General features: G+C 47.7%; 1 protein-coding gene across 1 annotated transcript; it reads left to right on the top strand.

Moving 5' to 3' along the window:
- Positions 1 to 1,129: 1,129 nt before the first annotated feature.
- On the top strand, positions 1,130 to 12,508 carry LZTFL1 (leucine zipper transcription factor like 1). Its single transcript, XM_090283057.1, has 9 exons — positions 1,130 to 1,320; positions 4,154 to 4,278; positions 5,368 to 5,562; positions 6,849 to 6,909; positions 7,913 to 7,984; positions 9,303 to 9,368; positions 9,456 to 9,533; positions 11,310 to 11,486; positions 12,401 to 12,508. The coding sequence occupies exons 1-9, from the start codon at positions 1,318 to 1,320 to the stop codon at positions 12,506 to 12,508; spliced, it is 885 nt and encodes a 294-aa protein (XP_090139183.1). The 5' UTR covers positions 1,130 to 1,317.
- Positions 12,509 to 27,912: the final 15,404 nt, after the last annotated feature.

Below are 27,912 nucleotides of genomic sequence, written 5' to 3'. Positions count from 1 at the left end.
AGTACGTGACACAGCAGGTCCGGGCGGACACCGGCTGCTAGGGTCAGGGCGGGGTGCATTTTTAAGGAGTTCTGAGACTTGGAATCCGTAAACAGGACAGGACACACTAAATGGCCTCCTTGTATGGCCAACAGGTTGGCAGTTGGACAGTCACCATCTCCTGATAGTGGCCTGAGTCTCGGACAGCGAGGGGCACGGGGGTTGAAGGGACTTTCTGAAGATGGCTCAGATGAGGGAGTGGGAGCTGATTCTGAGAACAGACAAGCTGCTGAATTCCTGTCCGCAGATAAGGAGACCTTTGAAGGACACAGGCAGTCGCTGGCGCCAGGGGCAGATTCTTCGGAGGTCAGGCAGTCCTTGACACCAGCAGTCACTGCGGGGGCTTGCTAAACCCAGGCCTGGATTCCCAGGACGCAGGGCTCATGCTTGCGGTTGGTGATGTAGTTTCTGGGGCCGAGGCCACGAAGTGTTCTTTCGACAAGCCTCCCTGCCTCCCTGACGATTTCCAGCACGATAGCTTGAAATTCATCGGTCTTTGATCGACTTCGTTAGCGACTTTTATTTTATTTTTTTGAAAAAAACAAGTGTTTTATTAGGTTTTTGGTTTGTTTTAACCAGGAATATAAAAGTTTTAAAAATGGGCAGGAAGGGGAGAGAGAGAGGGTCGTTCAAAGCTCTGCCCAGGAACCTGGCAGCGCGAGTACAGTCGACCGATCTCGGCCAAGTAGGAACTTCGGGAGAGAAGGGAAAGTCTAGGGGGCGCGCCGGACACCCCAGGAGACTGTCCGAAGATCGGCAGTCCGTTGTCGAAGCCACGGCCCTAGCCCTCGGGGGCGCGCCAAGCTGCGAAAAGTGAGTGACAGGTCCTTTCCAGCAATCAGACTCCAGGTCCCACCGCCCATTGCAGCGTGGCAGCCCCAAGCAAACGCCCCCCTCCCGTTACCCTTGGCAACGACTGCCAGCCCCCAGAGATAGCGTGGTGCGAAAAGGTGGGACTTCCGGGCTCTGGAAGCCAATGTGCATGCGGAGGCCGGCTGGTCACGAGACACTTTCTGTCGCATGATCTTAAGGGCCAATAAAAATGCGCTATTCCAGGGTCACGTGCCTCTGTTACCATTAGCAACCGGAGGCTACTAAATGACCCACCCACCGCCCGCGTGCCCTGTGATCCAGCCCGCATCCGCTGCGATTGAATAAATCTCCGCTGCTTGCCAGCCTCCCGCCACTGCGATCCGACCTCCGACCGCAGCGCCAGATTCAGCGGGACTTCGCCTGACTTCTGCCCCTCCCAGAGGCTGCAGACTCTCGGCCACCGCGATGGTGAGTATCCGGCCCGCTGGCTCCGCACCGCGCCGGGGAGTGAGCACTGGCTGCGGCTGGAGACCTAGAGCGGTCCGCGGAGTGATGGCGCGACCTGCAGCGGGTTCGAGCCGGTTCCTGGGCCTCCCAAGGAGGGGTGGGGGGTGCGTCGGGTGCCGGCGCCCGGTTCATCTCGGCCGAAGCTTCCCCGGGATAGCCGCGGGTGACGAAGCTCTCCCCTAGCAGCTTCGCTCCGCCGCGGGGCGTTCCCTCGCTCCTGGCTGAGGCGCCGGGGTGAGGTGAGACCTCGCGGGCAGTAGCGGAGCAAGGACCCGGCTGGTACCTGAAGGCACAGCACGGGGGGTGGAGAGAGGGACACACATACCCAACACCCCCAGCACACCCCACACAAACCCCCTTTGGCAGCGTTACCGAGCCACGGAGCGAGAACGTGACTGAGTCCAGCTTTCCGACGTGCGGGCGACTGAAGAGGCCGGGCCCCCCGTTTACACCTGGGTGTACTCGGGGGACAGGCGTTTGGATGGGTTGCAGAGGGGCCCCGTTTTCCTGCAGGCTGAAACGGCACTGGGAACATGGCACGCGGTACCGACGTGTTCGGGCAAAGGGACGGCGCCAGCGTCTGCAGCCCCACCGACGTGGGGGGCTGACACGCCCCAGCGCCCGCAGTTCCCGATGCAGCGCGCGCTCCCCCGAGCGCGCTCCTGCCGCCGGCGATCCGGCTGCGCGCGGAACGGGCCGCCCGGCCCGCGCGTTCTCTGGGTTTCGGTAAAACACCGCGGTCACGCTGGAACGCCGATGATGGTGGCGGCACACACGCACCCCGGAAAGGACGCCTCCTTCCGTTCTGTCGATTCGCTTAGCAGCCGAGGCTCAGCTTCTTCATTAGGAAATAGAAGATACAATAATAACGATTAAACTGTCGCTTATCGCCGGTATTACGTTCTAGGCGCCCCCGCGAGAGGTGAAAACCCGCGAAGTAGGAACCTTCCGTTTATTTTAGCATTTATATCTACTTTAAGGCTTTATAAACCCTTCCCACGCACTTACGAACCGTTCCCAGTCCCTTATTAACCTTTCCCACACTTTTATAAACACCACTTATGTTCTTAGACATATTCTACGCTCTTAAACCTGCGTAACTTTAACAACATACGTATATAGTAGCGCAAAATCCGCGATAAATAATTAAATATAATATTTTTAAAAATCACGCGGTAAGTGAACCGCGATATAGAGAGGGACTGCGGTATAATCTTAGATTTTATGAGTGTGCTCATTTTTATCGTTACGTTTTCCGACATTTCTCCGTGACATTGTACACGGGCGTTCTGAGAGGAGGCGAGAACGGGAAACCGTTTCTGGCGCCCGCATCCCTCCTCCGCTCCTCACTCGGCGGCAGTGCCCAGACACTGGCTGGACAATGCTCCGGTAGACTTTGTGCTGGAAGCCGTATGCCCCGTGACCTGGGGTTGGCCTCTGAGATGCTGGGGGCTACCCTGGATGCTGAGAGTGCGGGGTGAGCCTGAAAATTCCGGCTTGGATGTTAGACCTTTGTCTCCCATAAGAAGGCTATGGTAGTTCAAGTCATTTTTTTTTTTTTTTCAGCAGCAAAGCTAGGCTTTTTTTTTTGTTCTTTATTCACAGGTCTGCAGAGCCAGGCACGGCCAGCCAAAGGCATGCGCACATGAAGTGGACAAACTGGTTTTCTACTAACATGATTAGCTCCCCCTCCCTGCCCCTCCCCCATTTCTCCATAACTGGTTACTCCGGGTTGACAATCTAATGCGATTAACTACTGAACTCAGGGTGTGATTAACTAAGGGTAACCTAGTTATACGTCTTTCTCCAACTTATTTGCAAAGTTACCTAGCTGCATCTTCCCATTTCTCTGGTGATGACAGTCTTCCTCCTTTTGATCCCAGATACGTGTGAGGAGCTGCGGAATGTCACTTCCTCGTTCCTTTTCCATGATTCATCTGTTAATTATCTGCTGCTGGTTTGAGAGTCAACTGGTTTCTTTGTCCCTTAGAATTCCACCAACTCTTTTGGAACATTGACTACTCAAACCTCAAGTTATTCTTAACATAAGAATAATTCTGCCTCATTTAGTCCCCTACATAAGATGTTCAGATTTATAATTTTCTTTTTAATTTTCAGTGTAGTTGTACAATGAAACAGAATTTCATTAATTTCTAGTTCATAGTTGTCAAGCTGTCGTCTGGTTTAAAATCAAGACCAATTAATGGCTACGTCAAACCCAAATCTATTTTTTAAAGCTGTATTAGAGAGGGTACAGTCGAGTTGCTGTAATAGAGAGAAAAACAAAAAAGAAAAAACAGTGGCTTAAAGAATAGAGGTTTATTTCTATGTCTCAGTTAACAGCCGTCTCTCTGCTCATCTCAGCTGGGTGAGTGGGTGAGTGCTACTCCATGAAGCCATTTAGGGATACAGGTCCCTTTAATCTTGCTGCTCCCCCAGCCCCTAGGGCATGGCTGCTGTCTGCATGGTTCGGCCTAGTCACCACCTACTCCACATGTCAGGGAAATGGGGTGTGGCAAAGGCCCACCCCCCTGTGTTAAGGCCCAGGCTTTGGAAGTAGCCCTCGTGTCTTTTTCTGACATCCATTGCTGAGAAGTAGTCATGTGGCCACACCGGGCTGCTAGGGGGGCTGGGAAGTGTCCCCTGGTTAGGCAGCCATGTACCTGGGGAGACGGAAAGAACAGAACTGAGCGGACATCTAGCATTCCTTACCACAGCAAATCCTGTGTTTCCATTGTTGGATCCTTTATTATAGTTTCAAGAATCACAAATAAATTACTTCTTTCTCTTTCAGGCTGAGTTTGGCTTAAATGAGCACCATCAAAATGAAGTTATTAATTACATGCGTTTTGCTCGTTCAAGAAGAGGCTTGAGAATCAAAACTGTAGACTCCTGCTTCCAGGACCTCAAGGAGAGCAGGTATCGGAAGACTCCTAAGGAAACCCAGCGGGAACAAGGATCCTCCTGGTGGCCAGTGCGGGGATGCTGTAGTAGAGGCCAGACAAACCATTGCCAGGGTTTTCAGCATCAGTTACTCGCTGAGAGCAGCTACACAGCCTCGTGGGCATGTGAGCCTCAAATTCAGTTGTGGGAGCAGCCTGTTACCACACATGCATGTGTGCTGAGGGGTTGCAGAGTTTCAGAAGGGCAGCCAGGAAACTGAAGTGCTTGTGGGTTAATGATTGGCTTGTATTAAAGATATCAGAACTTTAATTACCTGAGTTATTAAGAGATTAGAGGGATAAGATATGGCAGTTTGCAAGAATACACCTATGCAGTTCATACTGAAGAATTAGGATTAGGGAAAACAGACCATAGAAATTTATGTTTGATCTAGAGCAGCGGTTCTCAACCTGTGGGTCGCAACCCCTTTGGGGGTCAAACGACCCTTTCACAGGGGTCCCCTAAGACCATCGGAAAACACATATATAATTACATATTTTTGTGATTAATCACTATGCTTTAATTATGTTCAATTTGTAACAATGAAAATACATCCTGCATATCAGATATTTACATTACGATTCATAACAGTAGAAAAATTAGTTATGAAGTAGCAACAAAAGTAATTTTATGGTTGGGGGTCACCACAACATGAGGAGCTGTATTAAAGGGTCACTGCATTAGGAAGGTTGAGAACCACTGGTCTAGAGAGATTGTTACAGTAACCCCATCAGACCCTAGATGTCATAGTGTGGCTTTCTTTTCTTTTGTCAGATTTTATTTACTTACTTTTAGAGAAAGGGGAAGGGAGGGAGAAAGAGGGAGAGAAACATGATGTGTGAGAGAAACAGCAATCAGTTGCCTCTCACACCCCGAACTGGGGACCTGACCCGCACGCAACCCAGGCATGTGCCCTGACTGGGAATCGAATCGGTGACCTTTCAGTTCACAGGCTGACACTCAGTCCACTGAGCCACAGCAGCCAGGGCACAGTGTGGCTTTCTTAGTTTTGTTTTGTGATGGTGCTTATTCTTCACGCGGAAGTCTTGGGCGGCTGTGTTTCAGACTGGTGGAGGCGACCTTCACCGCAGACGAGGTCGCGGAGATGCTGAGCGTGCTGCAGGCTGTGGTCCACAGCGAGATGGAGTCTGAGCTCATCAACACGGCTCACACCAACGTGGTGCTGCTGCGTCAGCTTTTCGCGCAAGCGGAGAAGTGGTACCTCAAGCTCCAGACGGATGTCTCTGAGCTTGAAAACAGGTAATAAAGTTTGTGCCTAAAGTTATGACAACAGCGGCCCAAGCACATTCTTAAAAGTTACCGAATGTGTTTGCTGCTGCTGTTCTCGGGCTGGTGCAAATGAAAATCCACGCAGGGCAGCAGCAAAGCATCGGTTCTGAGTGAATTTAGGTGCCACTCCAGTCCTGGTCAAAATTCTCTTTTTACCGTTTCTGGGTATTGTAAGGGCATTTGAGATTTATGAAATTGCTTTTCAGGCCATTACTGATTATTCCTTGCAGTATCTTTGTTAGGCTGCTGAGTATTATAATAAGTCTTTAGAGATTAGGTGACCAGGAAATAAAGATGATGAAACATTTGAAAAAATAACTTAAATACCATCACTTCAGACTAGCAATATTGGAAGTTTACCTCTAAATAATTACATTGTAAATTATATACTTACCTTTAAAATAGGAACTGTAAAAAATATTACAATCTAAATAATATCAAAGAGTGCACTGGTTTTTAAAAACATGGCCAAATCGGCAAAATTGAAACCCATTCTAAGAAAAGTCATGCCAGAGGCCAGGAAAGACGGACCCCCGCACCTGGAAACTGTCCCCGGAGCACCAGTGCAGCCGTGGGCCTCTGGTGAGGGCCGGCCATCGCCGGCAGGACCCACGGGGAAGGAGAGCCATTTAACGTCACCAACCGTCAGTGGGTCACGAGGCAGTTGTGGGGTGAGGGGGGATGATGGAGAAATGGGCCTGGAAGAAGCTTGGGAGAGCAGTCAGGGCCCCGCCCACTTGCGGGCTCTCTGCCGTCAGCTCCCACTGCCCTTTACAGATGTCGTAATCAGGCCAGTCCCCGGAGCCACCTCTTTCTGGAGACTCGACCGTACTTTTTCAGCACATGTCACAAACTACTGACATTCCATTTTTCGAGGCTACTCTATTAAAACCGGTGTGTCTTTCTTGAATGTCTTCAAGCTAACCATGTATATTCTATGGTGGAGCGATCTCCCCACAGCCCCTCAGAAATCCAGAGCTGACTACAAATCCCAGACATGATTGTTTCAACACCGAAGCTCTAGCAGTCACACCGTACACCGGGTCGGTAGGAAACGCCACGCGCTGTGGGCAGTTCGGAGTTGAGGCCATGTGTTTGGACTCTCGGCCATGAGTGACTAAGTATCGTTTTTGACATGGGGTAGTGTTCACCCTGCTCTGCTCTGGAATGTGATAGATTGGTACAAGTGATTTTATTCTCTGTGTGATTTTATTTAAAATGTATTTTAAATAAATATATTTGCTTTTATCTTCAAGAGAATTATTGGAACATGTTGCAGAATTTGAAAAAGCGGAATTTACATCTTCCAATAAAAAGGTAATTTCTGGTCATTTTAAGTATTTAAAATCCCCAACTTACACAGAGCACTCAGAGACTAAAGTGAGCGCTCTCAAGGAAAAGCATTCAGTTGAAGAGCAGAATTGAAAAACTGTTTTTGCGCGCTCGCTCGCGCTCTCTCTCTCTCTCTCTCTCTCTCTCTCTCTCTCTCTCTCTCTCCCATATACACTCTGCTCCGATGATGCGGAGTGTGGGCTTTGGGGTCAGCCACACCTGGGCGCACATCCTGGCTCTCACCCTGGAGCCGCGTGACCTTAAGCCGTTTGCCTGAGATGGCTAAGCCTTGTTTCCTCATCTGTCATGTGGAGACTACTCACAGTTAGTGGCATCTCTGTTTAGTCATTCTCGCCATTTGCAGTGAGCATGTAACATTGTCCCATAAATCCTCCCTGCTGTCGGGGAGCGAGGTGCTGCGGAGGAGAACCCACAAACATACCCATGCAGCACAATTTTCCACTTGTGTCTTAGGAACGTCTTTCTTGCTAGGACATTTCTGGGTCTGAGGGGATGGATTCTTTTGTTTTTTGTATACATTGTTAAACTGCCAGAATAGTTGTGCCAAGTTATTCTTCATCTGTAGTGCAGTTGCCACGATCCTTATCAATATCATAGTTTTTCCTAGAGGCTGGGTTCATGCACAAAGATGTTTCCTCTCTCACAGGTTAAAATCCAGTCCTGAGATGTTAGGATTTATACCTGCTCTGGTTTTGAGCACCTTCCCTCCTCCTCGTCTTCCCTTCTTCTCTTCCATTTGTATATTTTTTAAAGATATGGGGAGGATGCGTTTCATTTCTGTGTCTTAATTTATATTGGGCCCTGGGACGTAGCAGAGAACCACACCAAGGAGAGCCCCTCACCCACGGAGCTGCCTTCCCAGCGGGCTGGTCTGCACAGTGTCCCCACTCAGAAGGTGCAGGCGTTCAGCGATTGCCCGTGATCTGTTCTGCAGTACTTTCACTTTGGTTTCTGTGTTTCACTGCAGCCTGTCATGGATCTCATGAAGCCAAAACTTGCTCCCCTGAACGAGGGTGGGACAGCAGAGCTCCTGAACAAGGTAACGCTGCCGCCATTCTGAGACACGCAGGCCCTCTGTTCTGTCCTCTTGTTGCCTGCCCAGCTCCAGAGTGCAGAACTTGAGGAGGAGGTTGGTTCAGGCTATGGTCCACTGCGGGTAAAAATAGTCCCTTGTAGTTGTTTTACTTAATATTACCTGGCGGGCCAGAGGAGGGTATACTTTTCAGAAAATCTGAAACAGCTCTTTAAGAAAAAAAAATTTTTTAAAAATTACACTTGATATTCAACATTATTTTTTTATTAGTTGCATGTGTATAACATAGTGGTTAGACATCTATATAACTTAGAGTGATCCCGTGATAATTCTAGTACCCACCTGGCGTCATGGAGCGCTGTCCCACTGTCACTGAAGCTATCCCTGACATTGTACTCCTGGTCGCAACTTTTCACGGTGAAGGGAAGAGCGTGGAACTTTGGACACTGTTTATTGGCGGGCATTTGCAGTTCATAAGCTAGCTGCCATTAACAATGAAGGGATTTTTATTAAGGGGTTCATAAAAATTAATTACCAACGTAGAGATAAATATTTTTCATGACTCCTGTATTGTCAGCATTATGCTAGTTCTTGTTAGATAAAAAGCCGTGTGATACCTGGCCCTTGGCGCTCACAAGCCTTACGCTCTCATCGAGGAGGGAGAACGCTCCGTCTGGAAGCAGACAGGCAAACGCTGATGGGTGCCCGGCTGCCCGGTGGCAGGGGAGCCCCCGTTCTGTGTGTGAGAGCAGTTGAGGACAGACTCCTGGGTGAGGCAGTGCCCGAGCCGGGCTGAAGAGTAAAGACAGACGAGGTTGTCACAGGAAGAGAAGGGGGCAGGCCGGCAGGCGGCCGCGTGTGTGCTGAGCGCAGTAGCAGGACGGGGCCGGCAGGGGGCGCCGGCGAGAGCTCACGCCGAGGCGTTTGGCTCCTGCTGTCAGCCAGCCCGGGGCTCGGGCACCGCGCGCTGGGGTACTGGCGAGTGTGTTCTAGGGCCGCGGCGGTGGTGTGCGGTGCAGGCTGGGAACCGCCGAGAGTGGCAGGATCAGCTCCGGCAGGAGGACTCTGCAAAAAGGCTGAGAGCAGAGGACTGAAGAGAGTCAGAGATGGGGGGAGGAGGAACCGGGAGTCTTAGAGCCAAGGTGACCCCCAGGGGCCGAAGCTGGTGGGCTGGGTGAAATGGGGCCGTTACCAGTAACCAGGGCGTGCAGGCTTTTGGTCTATTAGGTCATTGAAATTTAATTTAAAAGTGAAGTTTTTTAATGAAAGCAGTAATTTCAAATACTTGGGCCAAAAATAATAAGACTTGAATTCTTTCACAAAGGAAATTGTGAGACTTCAAGAAGAGAATGAGATGCTGAAGGCAAGGATGAAGACCCTTGAGATGCAGGTAACTGGGAAGGACTTTTCACGGACTCCGGGAAAGAGTGACTTACAGCCTGAGTCCTGACCTTGTCCTGTTTAAACTTGATTCCAGGCTGTGGCTGCAATGGAGGAGAAGTCAAAGCTGGCAAGCGTGCTGCGCGAATTACAGCTCGAGCAAAGCAACCAACAGGTGACACAGACGTCAGCTCCCTTTCACATTTGCTAGACAGAGTTGCAAATTTAATATTATAGCCTTATTCCCCCCCCTCCCCCCCCCGCCACTCCCCTGCTGCTGCTGAGCTGCACTGGGACATCCTTGTCCTGGCAAGGCCAGGTAAGACCCAGCGCCCGTCCCTCTGTCCATCCGCTGGGGCCAGGGACAGATACACAGCTCACCTGTCCTGAGAACTCACTGGCATAACAGAGATTCTTAAATATATATTTTTAAAGTTTTCCATTTTTCACTTCTGACATATCAGTTACAGTGGGAAAAAGGGAAATGAAGAAAGGAAGTTTTTAGTTAATTATACTTGTATGTGGGATTTATCATATAAAACTTATCACTTAGCTTGTTTTCGGTGAGAATGATGAAGTAGAACAAGCTTCCCTGGGATGAAGCTGCAACTCCATCCATATGTAGCGGCGCTTGTGTAGACAGGGGAGTCCGGGCCCGGCTTGAGGGACACTGAGTGCCGCTCTGCCGCTGGAAGTCGTGTGTGCAGCTGCTGCTCCTGCGGCCTTGCCGTCAAGGCCAGAGGTGCCGGACGTAGGGCTGCGAGGCAGCAGGACCGCCTGCGAATCGTCAGTGCGGCTCTCACTTTCCTAGTGGGGGTACAGTCATCACAAAGGCCTGCTGGCGGGCCCCAGAGCCTGCTTCCTTGGGCTTGTGTTACCCTTTTTCTGTGCAACATTTCAAATACGTGCAAGAGGAGAGAAAAGAGTGCAGTGCGCCCCCGGTGCGCGTCACTCAGCTTTGCCGGTCATCGGGCGCGGCTCCCTCCACCCCTGGTTTTGTTGAAGCCAATCTCAGATATTCCTGTAGATATCTTTTAAGTAGGAGGATACTTCTTAAATTCCATTAAAAAAAAAAAGGAAAATAGGTATGAATTTTAATCATTGTATACCAAGGACCACAGATTTATAAAACAGCTAAATAGTCCAGAACAGCTTTTTAATTTCCCAAAAGTAAAACAGTTAACAACCATTTTTAGATGATGAATTTGTTATAAAAAGCCTTTTTTAAACACTTGGTTCCAATTTTACTTTTTAAGATTTTGGCAAAAGCAAAATGCATACATGCCTTCAGTAGCTGCAATGAAATAAAATCTTTTTAAAGACTTGATCAGAAACAAGTAAGGAATTTTACTTTTGCTGATACTACTGCTGCTCCTTCATACTTAGCAGTTACAGACCATTTTCCTGTCTTATATTAATACAACTTTTCCTTTGTTACAAATTTTAGTCAGTCAAAAACAAGATCCAGGTAGAGGATCCAGCTGCCGTATTATGCTGACAGACTATGCAAACAGGTGCATATGCATTAATATAAAAACTTAAATCTGGCAAATTTGCACCAGGTAATCAGTAAACATTAATTAGGCTCTCATAATATTTTATTGTAAATAATTATGAAGATAAGTTTTTAAATTTTTGATATAAATATACTCATTTTATTCTTCACGTACATCATTTAAACTTCTTCACCAGGATTTTTTTAGCTTTTCATAATAAAATCTATTTGCTCTCCCAGCTCTGAGATGTATAACCTTGTCAAATTTAAGATCTCAGCTCTCCTGTTTCCCTTTGGAATCCCAACAGTTCATAAATCATATTTTTGCGTATTTGGACACCAGCGACCCTGTGCTGTGCCGCGGGCCGGTCACTGCGCACTGAGGGCCGGAGGTGCGCGAGAGTCACCACTCAGGACGTCAGTGTGAACTTGTGACCACGTGTGATTTCTCAGCAGGGTTTTCTGAGACCCCAAGACCTGAATTTTTACGAAAACACCGTTGCCACTTTGAAGAATGAGTTCCAGAAGACAGTTAACAACAGGATCAAAAACCAGAAGTCCCTGGAAGACGGTCTGGCCGCAGCCAGGCATGACATGCTGAAGGTTCAGGAGCAGCTGAGCATGGCCGAAAAGGTCAGCTTTGTCTGTAAATGTCCAGTTAGGTGATGGACGCAGTGTAGAGGGACAGGTGTAACTAAGGGCAGCTGCAGGTGCACATTTTTTCTCAGGGTCTTTGGCGCTAAATCTCCGTGATAGTGAAAATCTCCACTCCTTCCAGTAGTGTGGTAGATGTCTTCCACCGTGGCTTGCCCTTCCTCCTTGTCCCTCCTGCAGCCTGCCAGAGGGATGGGTAACTTATTTTTAAGGGATTCTATACCTTTTTCTTTTTTTTAAGACTTTATTTATTTTTAGACAGAGGGGAAGGGAGGGAGAAAGAGAGGGAGAGGAACATCAATGTGTGATTGCCTCGTGTGTGCTCCCAGCTGGAGACCTGGCCCTCAACCCAGGCCTGTGCCCTGACTGGGAATCAACTGGTGACCCTTTGGTTTGCAGGCCGGCATTCAATCCACTGAGCCTCACCAGCCCGGGCCCTTTTTCTTGTACGATATGAGCTATGTAGTGGACTGGGTTCTTCACTTTAGGGATTAGACACTAAGAATACAGGAGCAAAAATGTAACTAATATAAACCCACCCCCCAAAAAAAAATATGGACATTGCTTTGGGATTTGGAAAAAGATCATGCTTATTATACCTGAAAATTAGTTTACTGTCTCAAACAGATTTCCCATGTCTAGGGCATAGTATGTTAGAGTTACTTGCTAACATTATAGTTGGAGGAATATTAACAATGTTACTGACTTCCCATTCGAAAGAATTATTTTTAAAGCTTGGATACTCTTTAATTTTATAGAAGTATGTTTTTAAAGAAATTACGAAATAATAAAAGCAGAATATCAGTAAAATTAGAGCAAAAAATATATATTTTCATCAGATTTATTCCTTCCTAAACTATTTCTTAGTAATGGGCTTAACTTTTTCACTGCAGGAGTTGGAGAAGAAATTCCAAGAAACAACAGCTTATCGAAACATGAAGGAGATCCTGGCCAAGAAGAACGAGCAAATCAAAGACCTGAGAGAGAAGCTGGCAAAGTAAGCCTCGCAGAGTTGTCCCCCCGCCGAGCCGATGTCTGTGCTTCGTTGAGTCAGAGCCTGTGCCCAGACAGGTCGGGCGGGGGGTGGGGGGGGGGCCTCTCCCATTGAGTCCAGAGCCCTGCCTTGGAGGACAGCTAAGGTGCTTTGGCCTGTCCCCGTCTGTAGTGCCCACTGGGTTTTTTATGTGTAGCTAGACCTGTGTGCTCGCAACTGCAGTAGGCCACTCTCGGCAGTGGATTCGGGTAGCGGGACAGCACACGGGCAACGGCCAGCCCACAGGGCGGCCCTGGCCATCCCTCCTCCACGGTGTCCTCGCGGCACCCAGGACCTGGTCCTGCTGAGCCCTCAGGTGACAGTTCAGGCGCGAGGGAGTGAGACCCATGCCACAGATGGGCGCCTCCGCCGGCGTGCCCAGAGGCCTGCACTCACAGAGGACCAGGGCCTCTCGCACGGCCGGGCGGGCCCCAGGCAGGGACAAGCACGGTTTCAGGAACTCACCGCACAGGGCAAAGCCTGAAGTCGTGGCTCCCACCATGTAGTGGGTCGGCCAAAAAGTCCACTACGTTTTTATCGTAAAATAAGACATTTTTCACTTTCACCAATAACTTGATTGATTTGGGTATTTTGAGTACGTCGGCTGTCTCCCACTATTGGCTTCTAGTGGGCAGAGGCCAGGGGTGCTGCTAAGCATCTTCCAATGCATCAGACAGCCCCTCAGCAAAGAATTGTTTGGCCAAAATGTCAATAGTACCAAGACACTCCACAAACCACTTTGACACATTTGATCAGTCACAGCACCTTCTCCATACACAGCACAAGTCTTGTGTGTGTGTCAGTTGCATTTTTACCTTCCTTGAAATAATAAAGCATAATATGCTGAAAATGTCACACATTTCCTGCCATCTTCAATATTAAAATGGCCACAAAAAATTCACTAATTTTGATGTGTTTTAAATGCACGCTGATATGACAGCTGTCATGATACAATTCTAACAAAGTGTTTCAAATGAAGTTAAGACAACTAAGCACTACAGAGCCATCTTATGGAAGAAACTTAACAGACGTTTTGGCCAACCCAGTACTTGGAGTTTGCTCACGTTCCTCTTGGTCCAGGCGGAGTCTGCTAATCTGAGTCACTTTGGTCCTCTTTGGTCTCGTCTGGAAACTCCGCTGACATTCTTCCTTTCTCGGGGTTTCAGGGGAACGGCTAGGAGGTGAATCCCAGATTAGACTTGTCCTTGGAGAAGGGGGTTTGTTTGCCTTTCCTCACATAGCAGGACCCGCCAGTGGTGCTGACCTGGCCATTTAGGTCATCAGTGAATTTCTGCTGTTCTGGATCAAACTGCCAGATACAGAGCCTTGAGTCTGAGGGCATCTTAGCAGTTAACGGGTCCATTCTCCCTGCTTCCTGGGCCCCCCGTACGGCACCCTCACGATGCTTTAGATGCATCTGACGTCTTCCACAGCAGTGGTTGAAAGGCAGAAATGCAATGTTGCTGGTTTAGTCACTAGGGGGTGTTTGGAGACAACTCACTTGGTAACAGTGACGACAAAAGGTACCATGATGTGCTCCTAATTTAATTTATGTCTCTTTCCAGATATGAATCTGCAGACTAAAAACTGAAGATTTCCTTTGAAGCTGCCATGCGGAACATAAGCATATACACTTCCTTACCTCGAGCATGTATTCTGAAGCAGTTTGTTACATTATATCTCTCTATTTTTCTAATACTTAGACTTTTCCTCTACTGTTTAAAACTGGAGTGCCTATTTTCAGTTATCTAATTGGGGAGAGGGGACCTACTGATCTGGTCGGTTGTCCCAAACCCCTCTTTGCCGAGTGCTCCAGAGTCTTAGTTAAGTGCATTGAGAATCTTTATAGCAGAGAAGAGGTTTTTAGTGAGAAGAGTCTTATCCTTTTGCATTAGCATAAAGAGTGTACCTCTTTAATAGATATTAAAGCTAGCAACATCCATACTCGTGCACTCCTTAAGTAAAATATAAGTAACTATCCTAATAAAGCATTTTAAAAAGAAACCCATCTCATTTTCTGTCTTTGATCATCGAAAAAATATATGTGAATTCTTTGGAAATGTAAATACCACCTAATTATAGGCAAGATTTTTGCCACATACAGTGAACGTGAGAATTTAACTTCTTCGGTCTGTCTTCGTGCTGTGTTTATCAATGGAGGCTCAGACGTTTTTTGCAGCATGACTTCTAAGAAAACTGATGGAGAAGTCAAGTACATCCTGCACTTCAGCAGCTGAGGAAGTATCTGGGCTCAGAATAAGTGTACGGTGGTCCCCTCTTATCCATGGTTTTGCCTTCCGTGGTTTCCGTCACCCATCGTCAACCTTGGTCTGGAAATATTAAATAGAAAAGTCCAGAAATGCACAATTCATGAGTTTTAGATTACACGCCATTCCGAGTAGCATGATGAGGTCTCACACCACCCCACTCCCTCCCACCCAGGACGTGAATCAGCCCTTTGTCCTGCATGTCCAGGCTGTGAATGCTCCCCGCCCACACGCAGGTATCAGGTCAGCTGTCACAGTGTCACTGCCTGTGTTCAAGTCACCCTTATTTACTTAATTCCAAAGGATAAGGAGAGAGGCTGGCGATGTGGATGTGCCAGGGAAGCCACAGAGTGCTGCTTTTCAGCGACAGGGTGTGTCCGCAGGAAGCACAGTGGACGCAGAGTTCAGTGCTCCCCACCTTCAGGCATCCCCCGGGGTCCTGGAACCCCCCTGCAAATGCAGGGAAGTGACTGATCTCTTTTTCAGCTTCCTGAATATTCTTTATAGTACATGTTAAATAAGAACAGTTAAAAAGATTTATATGCAACATAAAATCAGTTATCAGTCCTCAGATTCAACATTTGATTATAGTTTACTTGTATGCATCTTGGTAACTGCATTTTCAAGGTTTTGATTATACTGTTTGCATTGGTCCTGCTTTTTCTCGAGTGATTTTGAATCATTAGAAATTAGGCATCATGTATGCAATAATGCCTCAGAAGGAAAGCACTTGTAAACACATTAGAAAGTACTGTATTTTTCGCACTATAAGACGCACCTAGGTTTAGAGGAAGAAAACAACAAAAAAATATTCTGAACCAAATGGTGTGCTAAAATATTCCATAAAATAATGTTTCAATCATGTGAACAGCAGTTAACAGCGGTATTAAGAACCGTCATCACTGTCATTAACAAATGAGAGACTCTCAGGTTCAAGTACTCTTCCAGTTTTCTGGGAACCCCAAGAACTCATCATCACTAGTATCAGAATTTATGAAGCTCAGTTGCTCACAATCACTGATATCACTTTCTTCGCTATCTTCATACGTGATACTATTTTCAGTTCCATCCAAGGCCTTGCCAATGCCACCTTTTTTGAGTGACCAAGCAACGGTTTCATCCTTCACGGAGTGCCTTGATGTTTCCACCCACCCATTCACAGACTTGAGTGGCAGTGGGTTTCTCCATTCGTCCAGCAGGGGTCAGAGCATGATTACCGGCAGCCGTCCATGTTCCACTCTCCTTGCATAAAGACTTTAAATGGTTTGTTGATGGAAACGGCAAGAGGTGGTAATTGGCTGGTAAGACCCCCAGGAATTACAGCTAGATGAGTCTTCACTTCTTTAAAGCTCTTTTTTTTTTTTTTTTTTTTGTAGTTTTGCTAATATGTGCTCTAAACTGGTCAAGCACTAATAAGGCAGGGTTTTTCAGAAGCCCTCCAGGACGTGTGGACCACAATTTTTCAGCCCATACTCATTCCATTTTCGTCTGTCCATCCTTTCTCATGAACATGCACAACAATTCCTTGTGGAATCACTTCTTTGGAAAGCTTTTCCTTTTGAAAATTAACATCGGTGGCAATTTGGTGCCGCCTGCACAGCAGGACAACACAACCGTCTAACGGGTTCTCTGGTGTCCTGAGCTTTTCACGGTGATGGTTTTGGCACCTTTCAGATCACTGTCCTACACGGCACACCTCACCCTCCTGCATAAACTGACCATTTTTCCGGAGCCACAGACTGGCACTAAGATGGTGTGAGGCCAGGGCATTACAGAATTGGAACTAAGGGATTTAAAAGTACCCCCAACCTTCAGAAAGCTCCACTTCCCCCCACTTCTCCCTTGGCAGTTAGCCCAGTTTGGGCATTCAAATAAGAAGAGCTCATTGCTTCTTGCTACGCTGCCCCCACCCCTGCCTCGCCCGACTATCCATTTTATGGCAAAGAGATGAGCTTTTTTTACTTTAATGCTCTAACCGGGCTAACCGCTGAGAAAAAAAGTGGGGTTTGGGGATGGTTGGAGGTATTCTTCAAGGTGGGGCATTGAGGGAGTTAAGAGGTATCACTAGTTGTAACAGTCACTGAGAGTGTCACTATCCTAGTTACAGGTTCTGGTGGATGACCCCCAGGGCCTGTTACAGCTAGTGATCCCCCTTTATCCCCTCAATGCCCGTGTTACTACGAGAATAGTGACCCCACACTAACTCCCTTTATACACTACAAACTTCAGCACTTACGCTGCTCACCCAGTCACTGATGGTCTCCTCACACAGAAACCTGGTGTGCACCGGGGACAGTATGGAGGTAGACGAGATGGCTGTAGCATCTAACGGAGCCAGTAGCCAGCAGAGAACATGTTACTTCACCTCCACCCACCTGCCTCTCGTGATTGGCAGGGCTTAAGACACAGTGATTGGTGATCGGAGGCAGTTCTACTGACACAGACCCCGCCCAGCGTCAAAGTCAATTGGCACCTGGCACTGTGCCGCATGCCCGTTATTAGCCTCAGCTGACTCGACAGGTCAGTGGCTGTAGCTGGGAGTGTCAGGCAGCTCTCTGCACTCTCCCAGGTCCTGGGTGCTGGGCAGAGGCGGACGGCAACTGCCCAGACGCCCTGAGAGTCAGCAGTAAAGTGGGACAGGTAAGCGTCCCCAGGGGTTTCGCGTGGGCCCACCGCTTCCTCTTCTAACAGCTGTCGCCACCGCTGACAGGTCAGGTCATACACATCACGCTCTGTGACGCAATATTCGCTCCATAAGATGCACTTTTTTTCCCCCCAAAGTGGGGGGATATGTCTGTGCGTCTTATGGAGTGAAAAATACAGTAATTATTATTCCCGCTTGCAAAAGCGGAGTGTCACGCCCTTAGTGAACACTGTCTACTAAGAAAGCTTATTCCACTTGCACAAATGAAGATTTTATTCACCAAGAAGAGTGTGCTGATCGGAGGATAAGGCTCATTATTATCTTTATTAAAACGCTTAATACCAGCTTCGAATCTGTTGTTTTCTTGTGGGTTTCATGTTGAAATATCAAAGGAACAAATGAGAAAGGGTGAGAGAACTTCCCGCCAGATTGATGCAGAAAGCAGTCTCAGAGAAGGGAGGGAAAGAAATCCGGGCCAGCCTTTACTGCCTGTTCTTCCCTCACCCCTCTCACGGTGGAGGTCCCTCATCAGCTCCGTGTCCTTTCAGGGCTTCTGGTCTCTCCTCCCATATCTTTCTCCCAGAATCAGTACTCTCTAAAAATATCCCATTAGTATGGGCAGAGCACTGTATATCATTCAGAACCAGAACTCTTGATTCAGTGGCTGGTGTAGCCTTCAGAAACCACGTAATTAGTTTCTCCCTGTATCCTTAGTTTGATGCCCACAGGAAAGGAAGATGTGTTGAGGAACTTTACACGCTAAGTAGAATTACAACTTGTTTTTTGATCGCCGCTTTGAACTCTTCTGTATAGTGTGTTCCAGTTCAATAACTAATTCAAAAATAGTTTTGAAACTTAAAACCTAACTGTGTCCTACATGAACAATAAACGAATGTGATATTCTTTGTTATAAGTCAACACGATGATTTTTCACATATAACTACTCTTTTATGCTCTGGTATTGTGTGTGTGAACTCATGCCCTTAGCAAAGTGCTGTTGTAAATTTTTACATTAGGAATATTTACCTAGTTTTAGGATTTAATAAGAGAGAAAGTCTTTTTAGTCTATATGTTTTGGGTTTCTAGGAATACTGTCTCGAGCTCTGGTTGAATGTCCAGTGTCCTTGGCTGTCATAACGCAGCTTTGGTTGAACTTAAAAATTCAAGGCTCCTGCTAAATTATGACTCAGACCTTCGGTGGACAAAAATAGAAGGTAAAGGTTTTTGTTATTAATTTCTTCTGTTCAAATGACATGCTGCTCTGGGTAATATATTACATTTTGATTATATATTAAGTACATGTTTATGATCCTTTGCTTATGTAACACTTTATAAGGAAAATATTTCTCTACATTGAATTTGTGATCCTAGTTGATAAAGCCTTTGCTATTTATTATTTCCATTCTGGTGCATTGGAAAGGGTTTATAGAGATGTTTATATTTTTAAATGCTTACTGCTTTTAGATATATTGGATTGCAAGAATTTGACATTAATTTCCTTTTACGTGTAAATGCTTATAATCTAAAGCTTTGCCATTAGAAATTCAAGACGTGGTTTCTCTCATGTAAGCAATTCTTTCAGAAACAAAAGCCATCTCAGCAAAATATTATTTAGTATTAAGACAGTAGCATTTAAATAAAACAATCTGCAACAGTACATAGAAAAATTTCAGTATTTTACAGATAAACTACTGATGTTAAGACAAAATTGGAATTTGAAAATCCTTTGTAATTTTTTAAAAGTAACAATGGACCTACTATCAAATTAATAGCTTATTAAATGGGTTTTCATGAGCGCTTAGAAAAGAAAGATACAGTCACCAGGAGCCAGCCTGGGGTCTCCCCAGCAAGAAAGTGTAGCAGACTACACTTGTCATTAAGGAGAAAGAGACACAGTGCGTCAGGATTTCCACAGGTGCTGACAAAGACCTCATGGTAACCTTGCTGAAAAGGGCCTTCCTTGGGTTCTCCCAAGTGCAGACCTTAGGATAAGAATTAGGGTGCAGGTAGTTTATCTGGGAAGTGATTCCAGAAAGTCCTGTGGGAGACTGAGGAATTGGGGCAAATGCAGAGTCATCACCACGGGCAGCTGGGGATCACTCTTGCCGCGACCTCCTGAGACAGCAGATAAAAACATCTCCACATTCTTCCACCACCTATTCCAGACTTCGCCCCACCCTCAACCAGCATTTCTGCTGGTCAGCGCTGCTCTCCTAGCGAGGTGAGCCAGACCGTCCTCTCTCAGGCACCTGAGCCTCTCTCAGACTTCACTCCTGCCACGCTGCCATGAGGAATTGCCCTTCTGCTATTCCCGAGAATCACTGAGAACAAGCTGTATGAGTTCTGGACATTTACATGCCACAGAATGGATCTGGACAGAAACCTTTCACCTTTTACAAAAATTAACTCAAAATGGATCACAGATCCAAATGTAAAATCCAAGACTATTAACCTCTTCGAAGATAACATAGGAAAAAATCTAGATGACCTTGGGCATGACGATGTCTTTTTGGATACCACACCAAAGGCACAGTTCGTTAAAGAATTGAGAAGCTGGACTTCATTAAAATTAAAAACTTCTGAGACTGAGGAGACAAGCCACAGACTGGGAGAAAATATTTGCAGAAGACACATCTGATAAGAGACTTATCCAAAATATACAAAGCACTCTTTAAAACTCACCAAAAAGAAAATAAACAACCTGACTGAAAAATGGGTCAAGGATCTTAACGGATACCTCACCAAGAAAAGACATATAGGTGGCAAATAAGGATATGAAAAGATGCTCTATGTCACATCCTCAGGGAACGCAAATCATTAAAACCATGAGATGCCACTACACACCTATTAGAACGACCAAAATCCAGAACCCTGGCAACATCAATTGCTCACATGGATGTGGAACACCCACCACACAGTCCACCGATTGCTCTCCTTGGTATTTATCCAGAGGAGATGAAAACTTATGTCCGTAAAAAATCTACACACAAATGTTTATAGCAGCTTTATTCCTGACAGCCAAAACTTGGAAGCAGCTGAACTGTCTTTCAGTAGGTGAATGGACAGGTAAACTGTGGTCCATCCGGAGAAGGGAGTATTATTCAGCACCCAAAAAAAATTAGGTATGAAGCCATCAAGTGCACGGTATTAAGGGAGAAAAGCCAATCTAAAAAGGCTATGTACTCTATCATTCCAACTATATAACATTCTGGAAAAGATAAAAATTATAGGGACAGCAACAAGATCAGTGGTTTCCAAGGGCTGGGGGTAGGAGGAGGGATGAGGAGGGGGAGCACGGAGGATTTTTAGGGCAGGGATGCTAGTCTGTGATGCTCTGATGATGGACGCACGGCATTAGACCTGCACCAAAACCCACAGAATGCACAGCACCAAGAGTGAACCCCAAGATAACTATGGACTTTGGGTGACGATGATGATGTGTCAATATATGTTCATCAATGCTAACAAATGCTTCATTCTGGTGGGGAAGGTTATCATCTGTTGAGGGAGGCTCTGTGTGTGTGGGAACGGGAGGGGTCTATGGGAACTCTGTACGTTCCACTCACTTTTGCTATGAACCTAAAACTGCTCTAACAACATAAAAGCTCTAAAAAAATTCCATCCCCACACTCTGCTCATTCTTGTAAGTTCTCTTTCCCAAACCTTCTGGTTTTCAATATTCTGCACTTGATCCTTCCAGGACCTTGGCCCTCCATTCAAACCATTCACCACTCCCAGGAGTCCATATATATTCCCACCACCGCTACCCTCTTCTCCCTCCACACCAAGTGGATCAAGCGCTGCCCCCTGGGGAGCACTTCACCCTGCGCTGTCTTTCAGCCCCTGAGTGGGATGGTGGAGCAGCAGCAGCCCCTGGGGGCTCGCACCCGACATCCAGCTGACCCGTTTCATTTGCCAAACCCAGCCCTTTTTTTTTTTTTTTTTTCTTCTCCATTGCCTTAGGTGTGAGCTGAGGGCAGGGTGTTAGTGCAGGGACGTGGAAGTCTAGACACCTGTTTGTGCAATTTGCTTGTGCCCTCTGGACCTTCTTGGCCCCGATCCTGAGTCGATCCTTTTTATTTCACAATGGATGTGATGATGTGGCTGCCTGACTTTATGACTCCGCGGCTCGAACAAGACTCAGCTCATCGTGAATGATGTCGTCTCTACAAGGTCGTGGTTGCGTGGCAGGAGCTGCTTTTCAGGGGGACTGTTTTGCTGCCACCTTGCTCCAGAGGCTTTAGCTCAACAGCTCTCCGGTTGGGGCTCATCTTTACCACAGACGCCTCTTACAATGTGGGGGGTGGGGGGGAGTCTTTTGGGACATGTGGCCCAAGTGGCAGGACAGCTTGCATGCAGTCTAAAGCACAGAGGATGTACTCAAAATTGGCAACCTTCTGAATGACCCAATAAATGGTCAGGGTGGTATTCCGGAGTGTGGGGTGTGCTGGCTCCAGAATCTGAAGACTACTGAGTGTTGTTCTTTTATTAGCTGTAGGAAGTTCAAGGTGCAGTAACTGGCTCTTGCCCTGGCAGGACATCCCAGCAGTCCCCAGATTGCATGGGCCGCCAGAAACTTTACCAGTGTGTCAGGCCTCTGAATCTTTAGGGGTTCACTCCCTCCTCTCTGATGCATGAGTCAACGGCACATCCAGATTATTTGCCAGGCCCTGTTCCCCAGGTCTAACTGACCTTTGGTCTTCAATGTCGTGGGCCAGCATAGTTTTCTGCAGAATGTCAAGGCGATCAGGGGTTCTTCCGCCTGCTTCGTAGCAGAGCAGGAGAGTCCTCTACTCCTGGGGCAAAACTGGGACTGTATGCCGTGATCTGACTCAGGTAAGCTTTGGGAGCTGTTTTGGGTCCTCTTTTCTGATGGGAAATAAAAAGATCACATTAACCAGATTTATAGCCTGGGACCAAGTTCCAGGGGTTGTGCTGACCTGTTCTGGCAGGTCACTGCTGCCAGGTGACTTCTTGCCTTATGTTAGTACACCGTCATCTTACATGAGCCATTGGTGGTTTTTTTTTTTGTGTGTGTGTTTGGTGGGTTTTTGTTTTGTTGGAGCTATTCAATGGGATATCATGGGGACATGGAGTATCACTGCCATTATACTTGGGACATGGCGTTGCTTCTGATTTGGACCAGGAGGAGTGGTTGGGTAGGAAAAGCATTTTGTGCCTAAAATAAGCCTTTTCTACCACGGTAGCTCTTACTCTTCAGCTCAGGAAACCAACGGAAGGGTCGGTCAGTTAAGCATACGCATCCAAATGGCTACTCAGGAACCAGGGACCTACAGATGGATCCACATACCCACTGGATTTATGATGAGATGGACTGGGGCTGGAACCTGATGGGTTGCCTGGCTCCTCCATGGACCCGTTCTGACACAAGGGCTACGTGGTGTTTTCTGTCGCCTGGGTGTGTCAGCTCAGGCCCTCTGTCCAGCTGCTCTTGAAAGATGTGTGAATTGCACTTTCTCGGTGTACAGTGATGCTGGGAACCAGCCACAGGGCTCTTTGGGAAAGACGGGGCGTGTTGAGTACAATGACTGCTGTAGGGCTCCTCAGGACCAGCCTCCTCTTCCACCGATGGCCTCTGGAACACAGAACAGACTCAGGTCTGGAAACCGGATGAGAGATTATGATTTTCCGCTCTGGTGGCTGACATCAGTGTTTTACTCCCCAGCTGTTTGTTTGGTTTGGTTTTACATCTCAATAGCCGTGTGTTGCCCTGTTCAGCTCATCTCTAGGAACACCATCATCTCTCAGGCGCTGGCTGCCGTTCTGGCCGTGTGGCCCGCTAGGTGGTGGCATTCACGTTTCTCTCTCACGGCTAAGTGCTGCCGTTAGACTCTGGTTCTGGAATCCTGGTGTTGATCCTAGGAAACTCCGTTATGTGCCAGCATCAGCTATTGTCAGCTCTGGACAACAGGACAGCCACCACTGAGCTTCCCAACACAGCGAACGTCACATTCCTCACTGTTCCAGGGAAGGGGGCACCCCTGCGCATGGGCGGGTTCTCCTGTCTCATAACCAGCCACCCCAGCACGCTGCCCCTCTGACCCCCTCTCGGCGCTCTGCAAGGCAGACAGGGCATCTCCGCCTCGCTGTTGGTGTGCCGTCAACGGGCTCCGGGGAGCTACTGCAGCGTGTGTAGGGACTGACGTCGTGTGTCCTAGTCTCAGTACCGAATGCCTAGAAAGAACAGAACCCCCCACATTATAAACGCCACCATCTTCTGCTCTAGCTCCCATGGGGCCAGCACCCTCGGGCTGCATGCCCACACGTGCCTCCCCAGGTCCTGCCCACCTGTCCACACTGGCCAGGTTCTTCAGCTCTGTAGGGGGGGCAACTCGCTTCCTCACCAGGCAGGACAGTGTTTCTCTGCACAGGCTATGCCGCTGCGCACCCTGTTCATTGGGTTAGGGGCGATGCGTGGGAGTGGGGGCAGATCTTGGGAGGACAAGGGCTCTCTTTCCAGTCTTTTCTCTCAAGAGAGGCCTTTGAATGGTTGCCAGGTGTGGGGAGGCTGCCCTTCTCTGGCACAGGGTCATGAGCCACTGGTGAGACCCAAGGGTTCAGGGGAAATTGGGGTGTCAAGATTCTTGAGTACTTCTACCCGAATGGGCCCCTCTCACATCTCCAAGTCCCATTCCCTCCCAAGTAAAACCCTCACTTAAGCAAAGGAAACTTTCTAGTGGTGTGAATTTTGTCCCCCTTGTAACTGTACCATGCTAATAATCCAATCTTGGCCTGATTCTCAGAACATTCTGCCCTCTGCGTGTAGGTGATATGGGTCTCTTTAAACACTGCCATGTGGCATTCTAGTTGTCACAGCATCTCCTGAAGCGACGGTTGGCTAGTCAGAAACTGTCACTCTCTTCCTTCATCCCAATCTGTCCCAGGTGAGTTACCACCGTCATGATTATCATCAGCAGCGAGACCCTCTTGTCACCTGGCCGCATCCAATGTCCCGTCCTGAGGGACTGCTTTCTTGGGTCCCTGCTGGTATCAACTCTTCTAGCTGGGTTCCCCTAAAAGCAGACCCTGAGACAAGGATTTTGGTTCAAGTACTTTATTTGGGAGGTGATTCCAGGAAGCACCAGGAGGGCATGGGGCATGAGGCCAAAAGAGAGGAAAGCCAAGAGAGCAGGTTACCACTGTGGGCTGCCTCACTCAGTCCGGCTCAGGAGTCGGGAGGCTGGGGCGGGATCCAACTCCTCATTTACCAGGTGGAGTGTTGCTCCTGGATGTCACCTCCAGACCATCATCGTGCCTATGCTGCGCATGCTCCAAGGGCCAAGAGAGGCCCCCAGGTGCAGAGACACAAAGAACCTTCAGCGGCCACCTTCAGGCTCGGAGAGTCTGCAGTTCCAACGAGGAACTGAGGGGGCAGAAGAATGCACGCAATGGGCATTCTGCACCTGCTGGCTGTACTTACTCATCCAAGGATGAACTCAGATGAGAAGAAATCACAAACCCTGTTCAGCCTTTTCAGCCCAGGGTGCTTGTATGGCCAGGCCACAGCTGCCTTCAAATACTTACAGCTCTGAAAACCGTGATCCCTGGACTGAGAACGCAGACAAGACCCCGTCTTAGGGACGCAGGCCCATATAGGTGCTCAATCCAGATGTTTGCGAGCTAAACTCCTGCTTCATGCACAAGTGCTACTTAAGCTGTGAAAACCTTTGGATGCTCTGGTTTCTTTTCAAAATGAATAAATTTTTCACCTTTTACTAAAAAAATAAATAAAATAAAATAAAAATAAAATTAAGAAAAGAAAATCTTTGGTAGGTTGTCCAAAACTAGGTAGGACCTATACATTAATTTTCTAATACTGAAGTTCCTCCATATAAATGACCAAGTTTTTCAAGTTAGCCATTAGAAAAATCTTTACTACAGGACATAATTTCCTGTCCTCTTAAGTGGTGAGTCATAAGCCTGATTTGACCTTTTCCTGGTGACTCTGTGTCACTATTTCACTGATACTTGTAACAGTGACCTATATTGCAATGGCCTCAAGGGTTTCTGAGGTGTGGAGAGCTGGCCGCGCCTAGAATAAGTGGTTTGCAAGCACTATGTTTTTTGAGCTATTGCATCTGATTTTTATGGTTCACCCTTATCCACCTGATAGAGATCTGATCTGATCGCTGGGGGGAGGAGGAAGGGACCATAGGAGGAGTTTGCCTGAGGCAATGGTAAACAGCTTAGGACGGGCTGGGAAGCTGAATGCCTCCAGAGCACACGGAATTATGGGCTAGAACAGTGGTTCTTAGCCTTCCTAATGCCGCGACCCTTTAATACAGTTCCTCATGTTGTGGTGACCCCCAACCATAACTAAAGCATAGTGATTAATCACAAAAATAGTATATAATTATATATGTGTTTTCCGATGGTCTCAGGTGACCCCTGTGAAAGGGTCGTTCAACCCCCAAAGGGGTCATGACCTACAGGTTGAGAACCGCTGGGCTAGAAGATTTGAATTAAAAGAAGGGCTCTCGGGCTCTCTGACTGGCTGGCTCTGGCTCTCTGGCTCTCTTGGGCTCTTCTTCCTTAAGGATGCCTGGGTGATCATGCTGCAGCTGCCTGTGCTTCCCAATGGACAGTAATTTGGATGGGAAGGGACTCTGGGAGCAGCCTAGGATTGGGCTGGCCTGGCAGAGGGTGGCAGGTTTATTCTTCAGGTGTTCTAACGGGGACAAGCTCTGAGGCAGAAGCCTGCCATTGTTCCATCGTATAGCTTTTGTATCTTATCTTGATTTAGTGTGTAAACTAACCCTACAGAAATAAGATCATTATAAACTACCAGGGGAATGCTGGGAGAACTCAGGTGTCAAATAATTTAGCCTTAACTGACAGGCTTAAGGGGTTAAAGCTGTAACCAAAGAGGTAATGAGTTTAGCCTTAATTGATTGGCTTAATTACTAATGCACGTGGACGGCTGGTATTCCAAAATTGTGAAGCTTTTGAATCAAGACTCCTTTCCTCTATCACCAAACCTTTGCCTCTGGAATTTTGCCTCGAGGGTGGCAGAGGAGCAGCGGGACCCCAATTGCTTTTGGGTAACACACTCTTGTTGCCCCTGGCTGGTTTGGCTCAGTGAATTGAGCGTCGGCCTGCGAGCTAAGTGTCGCTGGTTCGATCTTCCAGTCAGGGCACATCAGAGAAGGAAAACTCTGACTCCAAAAAACCTCCGCTGCCTTGCGGCATACCTCTTCAGGGGAAAGGCTAAGGGAGTAAACCCCGACAGAAAATCCGGAGCCGGAGTCCCTAAGGCGGTTTGACGTTGTAGTCAACACCGGCAACTCCTGCGGTGCACCTGAAGCCAAGCTGTATTGACTCCGTCTTTCCCTTGGACCCTTCAGCTGCGAAGAGAGGGGGGGTCTGCTGCATGGGCAACAGCAGACCCTCCATATCACCCTGCCCAGGCTCTGTAGCTTCAGCTTCACTGGAGAGGACACTCCAGCGTCATCGCAAGATGTCGATTCAACACGGGAGGAGACAGATACCGTGTCACTCCTGAGTCGGACTGCACAGTCATTCTCGGCGGTGCAGATGGACTCTTAAGAAGCTACACCATCGTCCCTCGAGACGGACGGCTGCCGACGAACACACTCTTGTCCTTTCCTATCAGGCTGATTGCTAATGCTCTGGTTTTGATCAGCGTGCCAGTCTCTCCGTGCCGTTTCTAATGTGGTTTGGGCTTGGAAAATAAAAAGAGTAGCTTCTTTGACTTCTTCTGTGCATCCTCAGAGTGAGGGCTTTGGGACTCCTCCTCTGTGAGCGGAGTGCGTAGGCTTGGTGGCACCTGGCAGCCCCGTTTAAGACTGCTTTACACAAGGAGGTTAGGTTAATAGCTTTGTTTCCCATCGGTGCAGTGTCTGGGTAAATGTTTTGGTAGGTGAGATATTACGCCTTTTATCTCCTTCTCTTGCCTCGCTGCACTGACCGTGACCTCTAGTCCAACGTGGACTAGACATGGTAATAGAAGGCATCCTTGCCTCACTCACAGTCCCGGGGGACAGGGGGACCCTTCAAATATTTTACCAGTAAAGGATAATGTCTGCAATATTCTGTATTAGATTAAAGAAGTTCTTTTCTACTCCTGGTTTGCTAAAAGCATTTATAAAATTTATCAGTGGGTGTTGAATTTTGCTAAATGCCTTTTCTGTATCTATCGAGACAGTAATATAATTTTTCTCTTTTTTTCTGTTAATGTCATGAATTACAACACTTAATTTTCTATGTTAAATGGTCCCCAGAGACCTGAAACACACTCCACTCCGTCACTGTGACGGGTGCTGCGGTTACCCTGGCACGTGCGGATAAGGGTTGAACCACAGCTATTTTGTCTTGGCAGAAGGCCTCGTGATTCTCCCAGAAGATGAGAGGTGGGAGTCCTGTGAGGAGCCGCCCCGAGGCCGCCTCCACCCCCTGCTTATCTTCCCAGGAGGGTTCTGA

Source organism: Furipterus horrens, unplaced genomic scaffold (assembly GCF_987537825.1).
Source record: "Furipterus horrens unplaced genomic scaffold, mFurHor1.1.pri manual_scaffold_7, whole genome shotgun sequence".
Lineage (NCBI taxonomy): Eukaryota > Metazoa > Chordata > Mammalia > Chiroptera > Furipteridae > Furipterus > Furipterus horrens.
The sequence above is the reverse complement of the archived record's forward strand: the minus strand, read 5'-3'. Positions and strand labels throughout refer to the sequence as shown.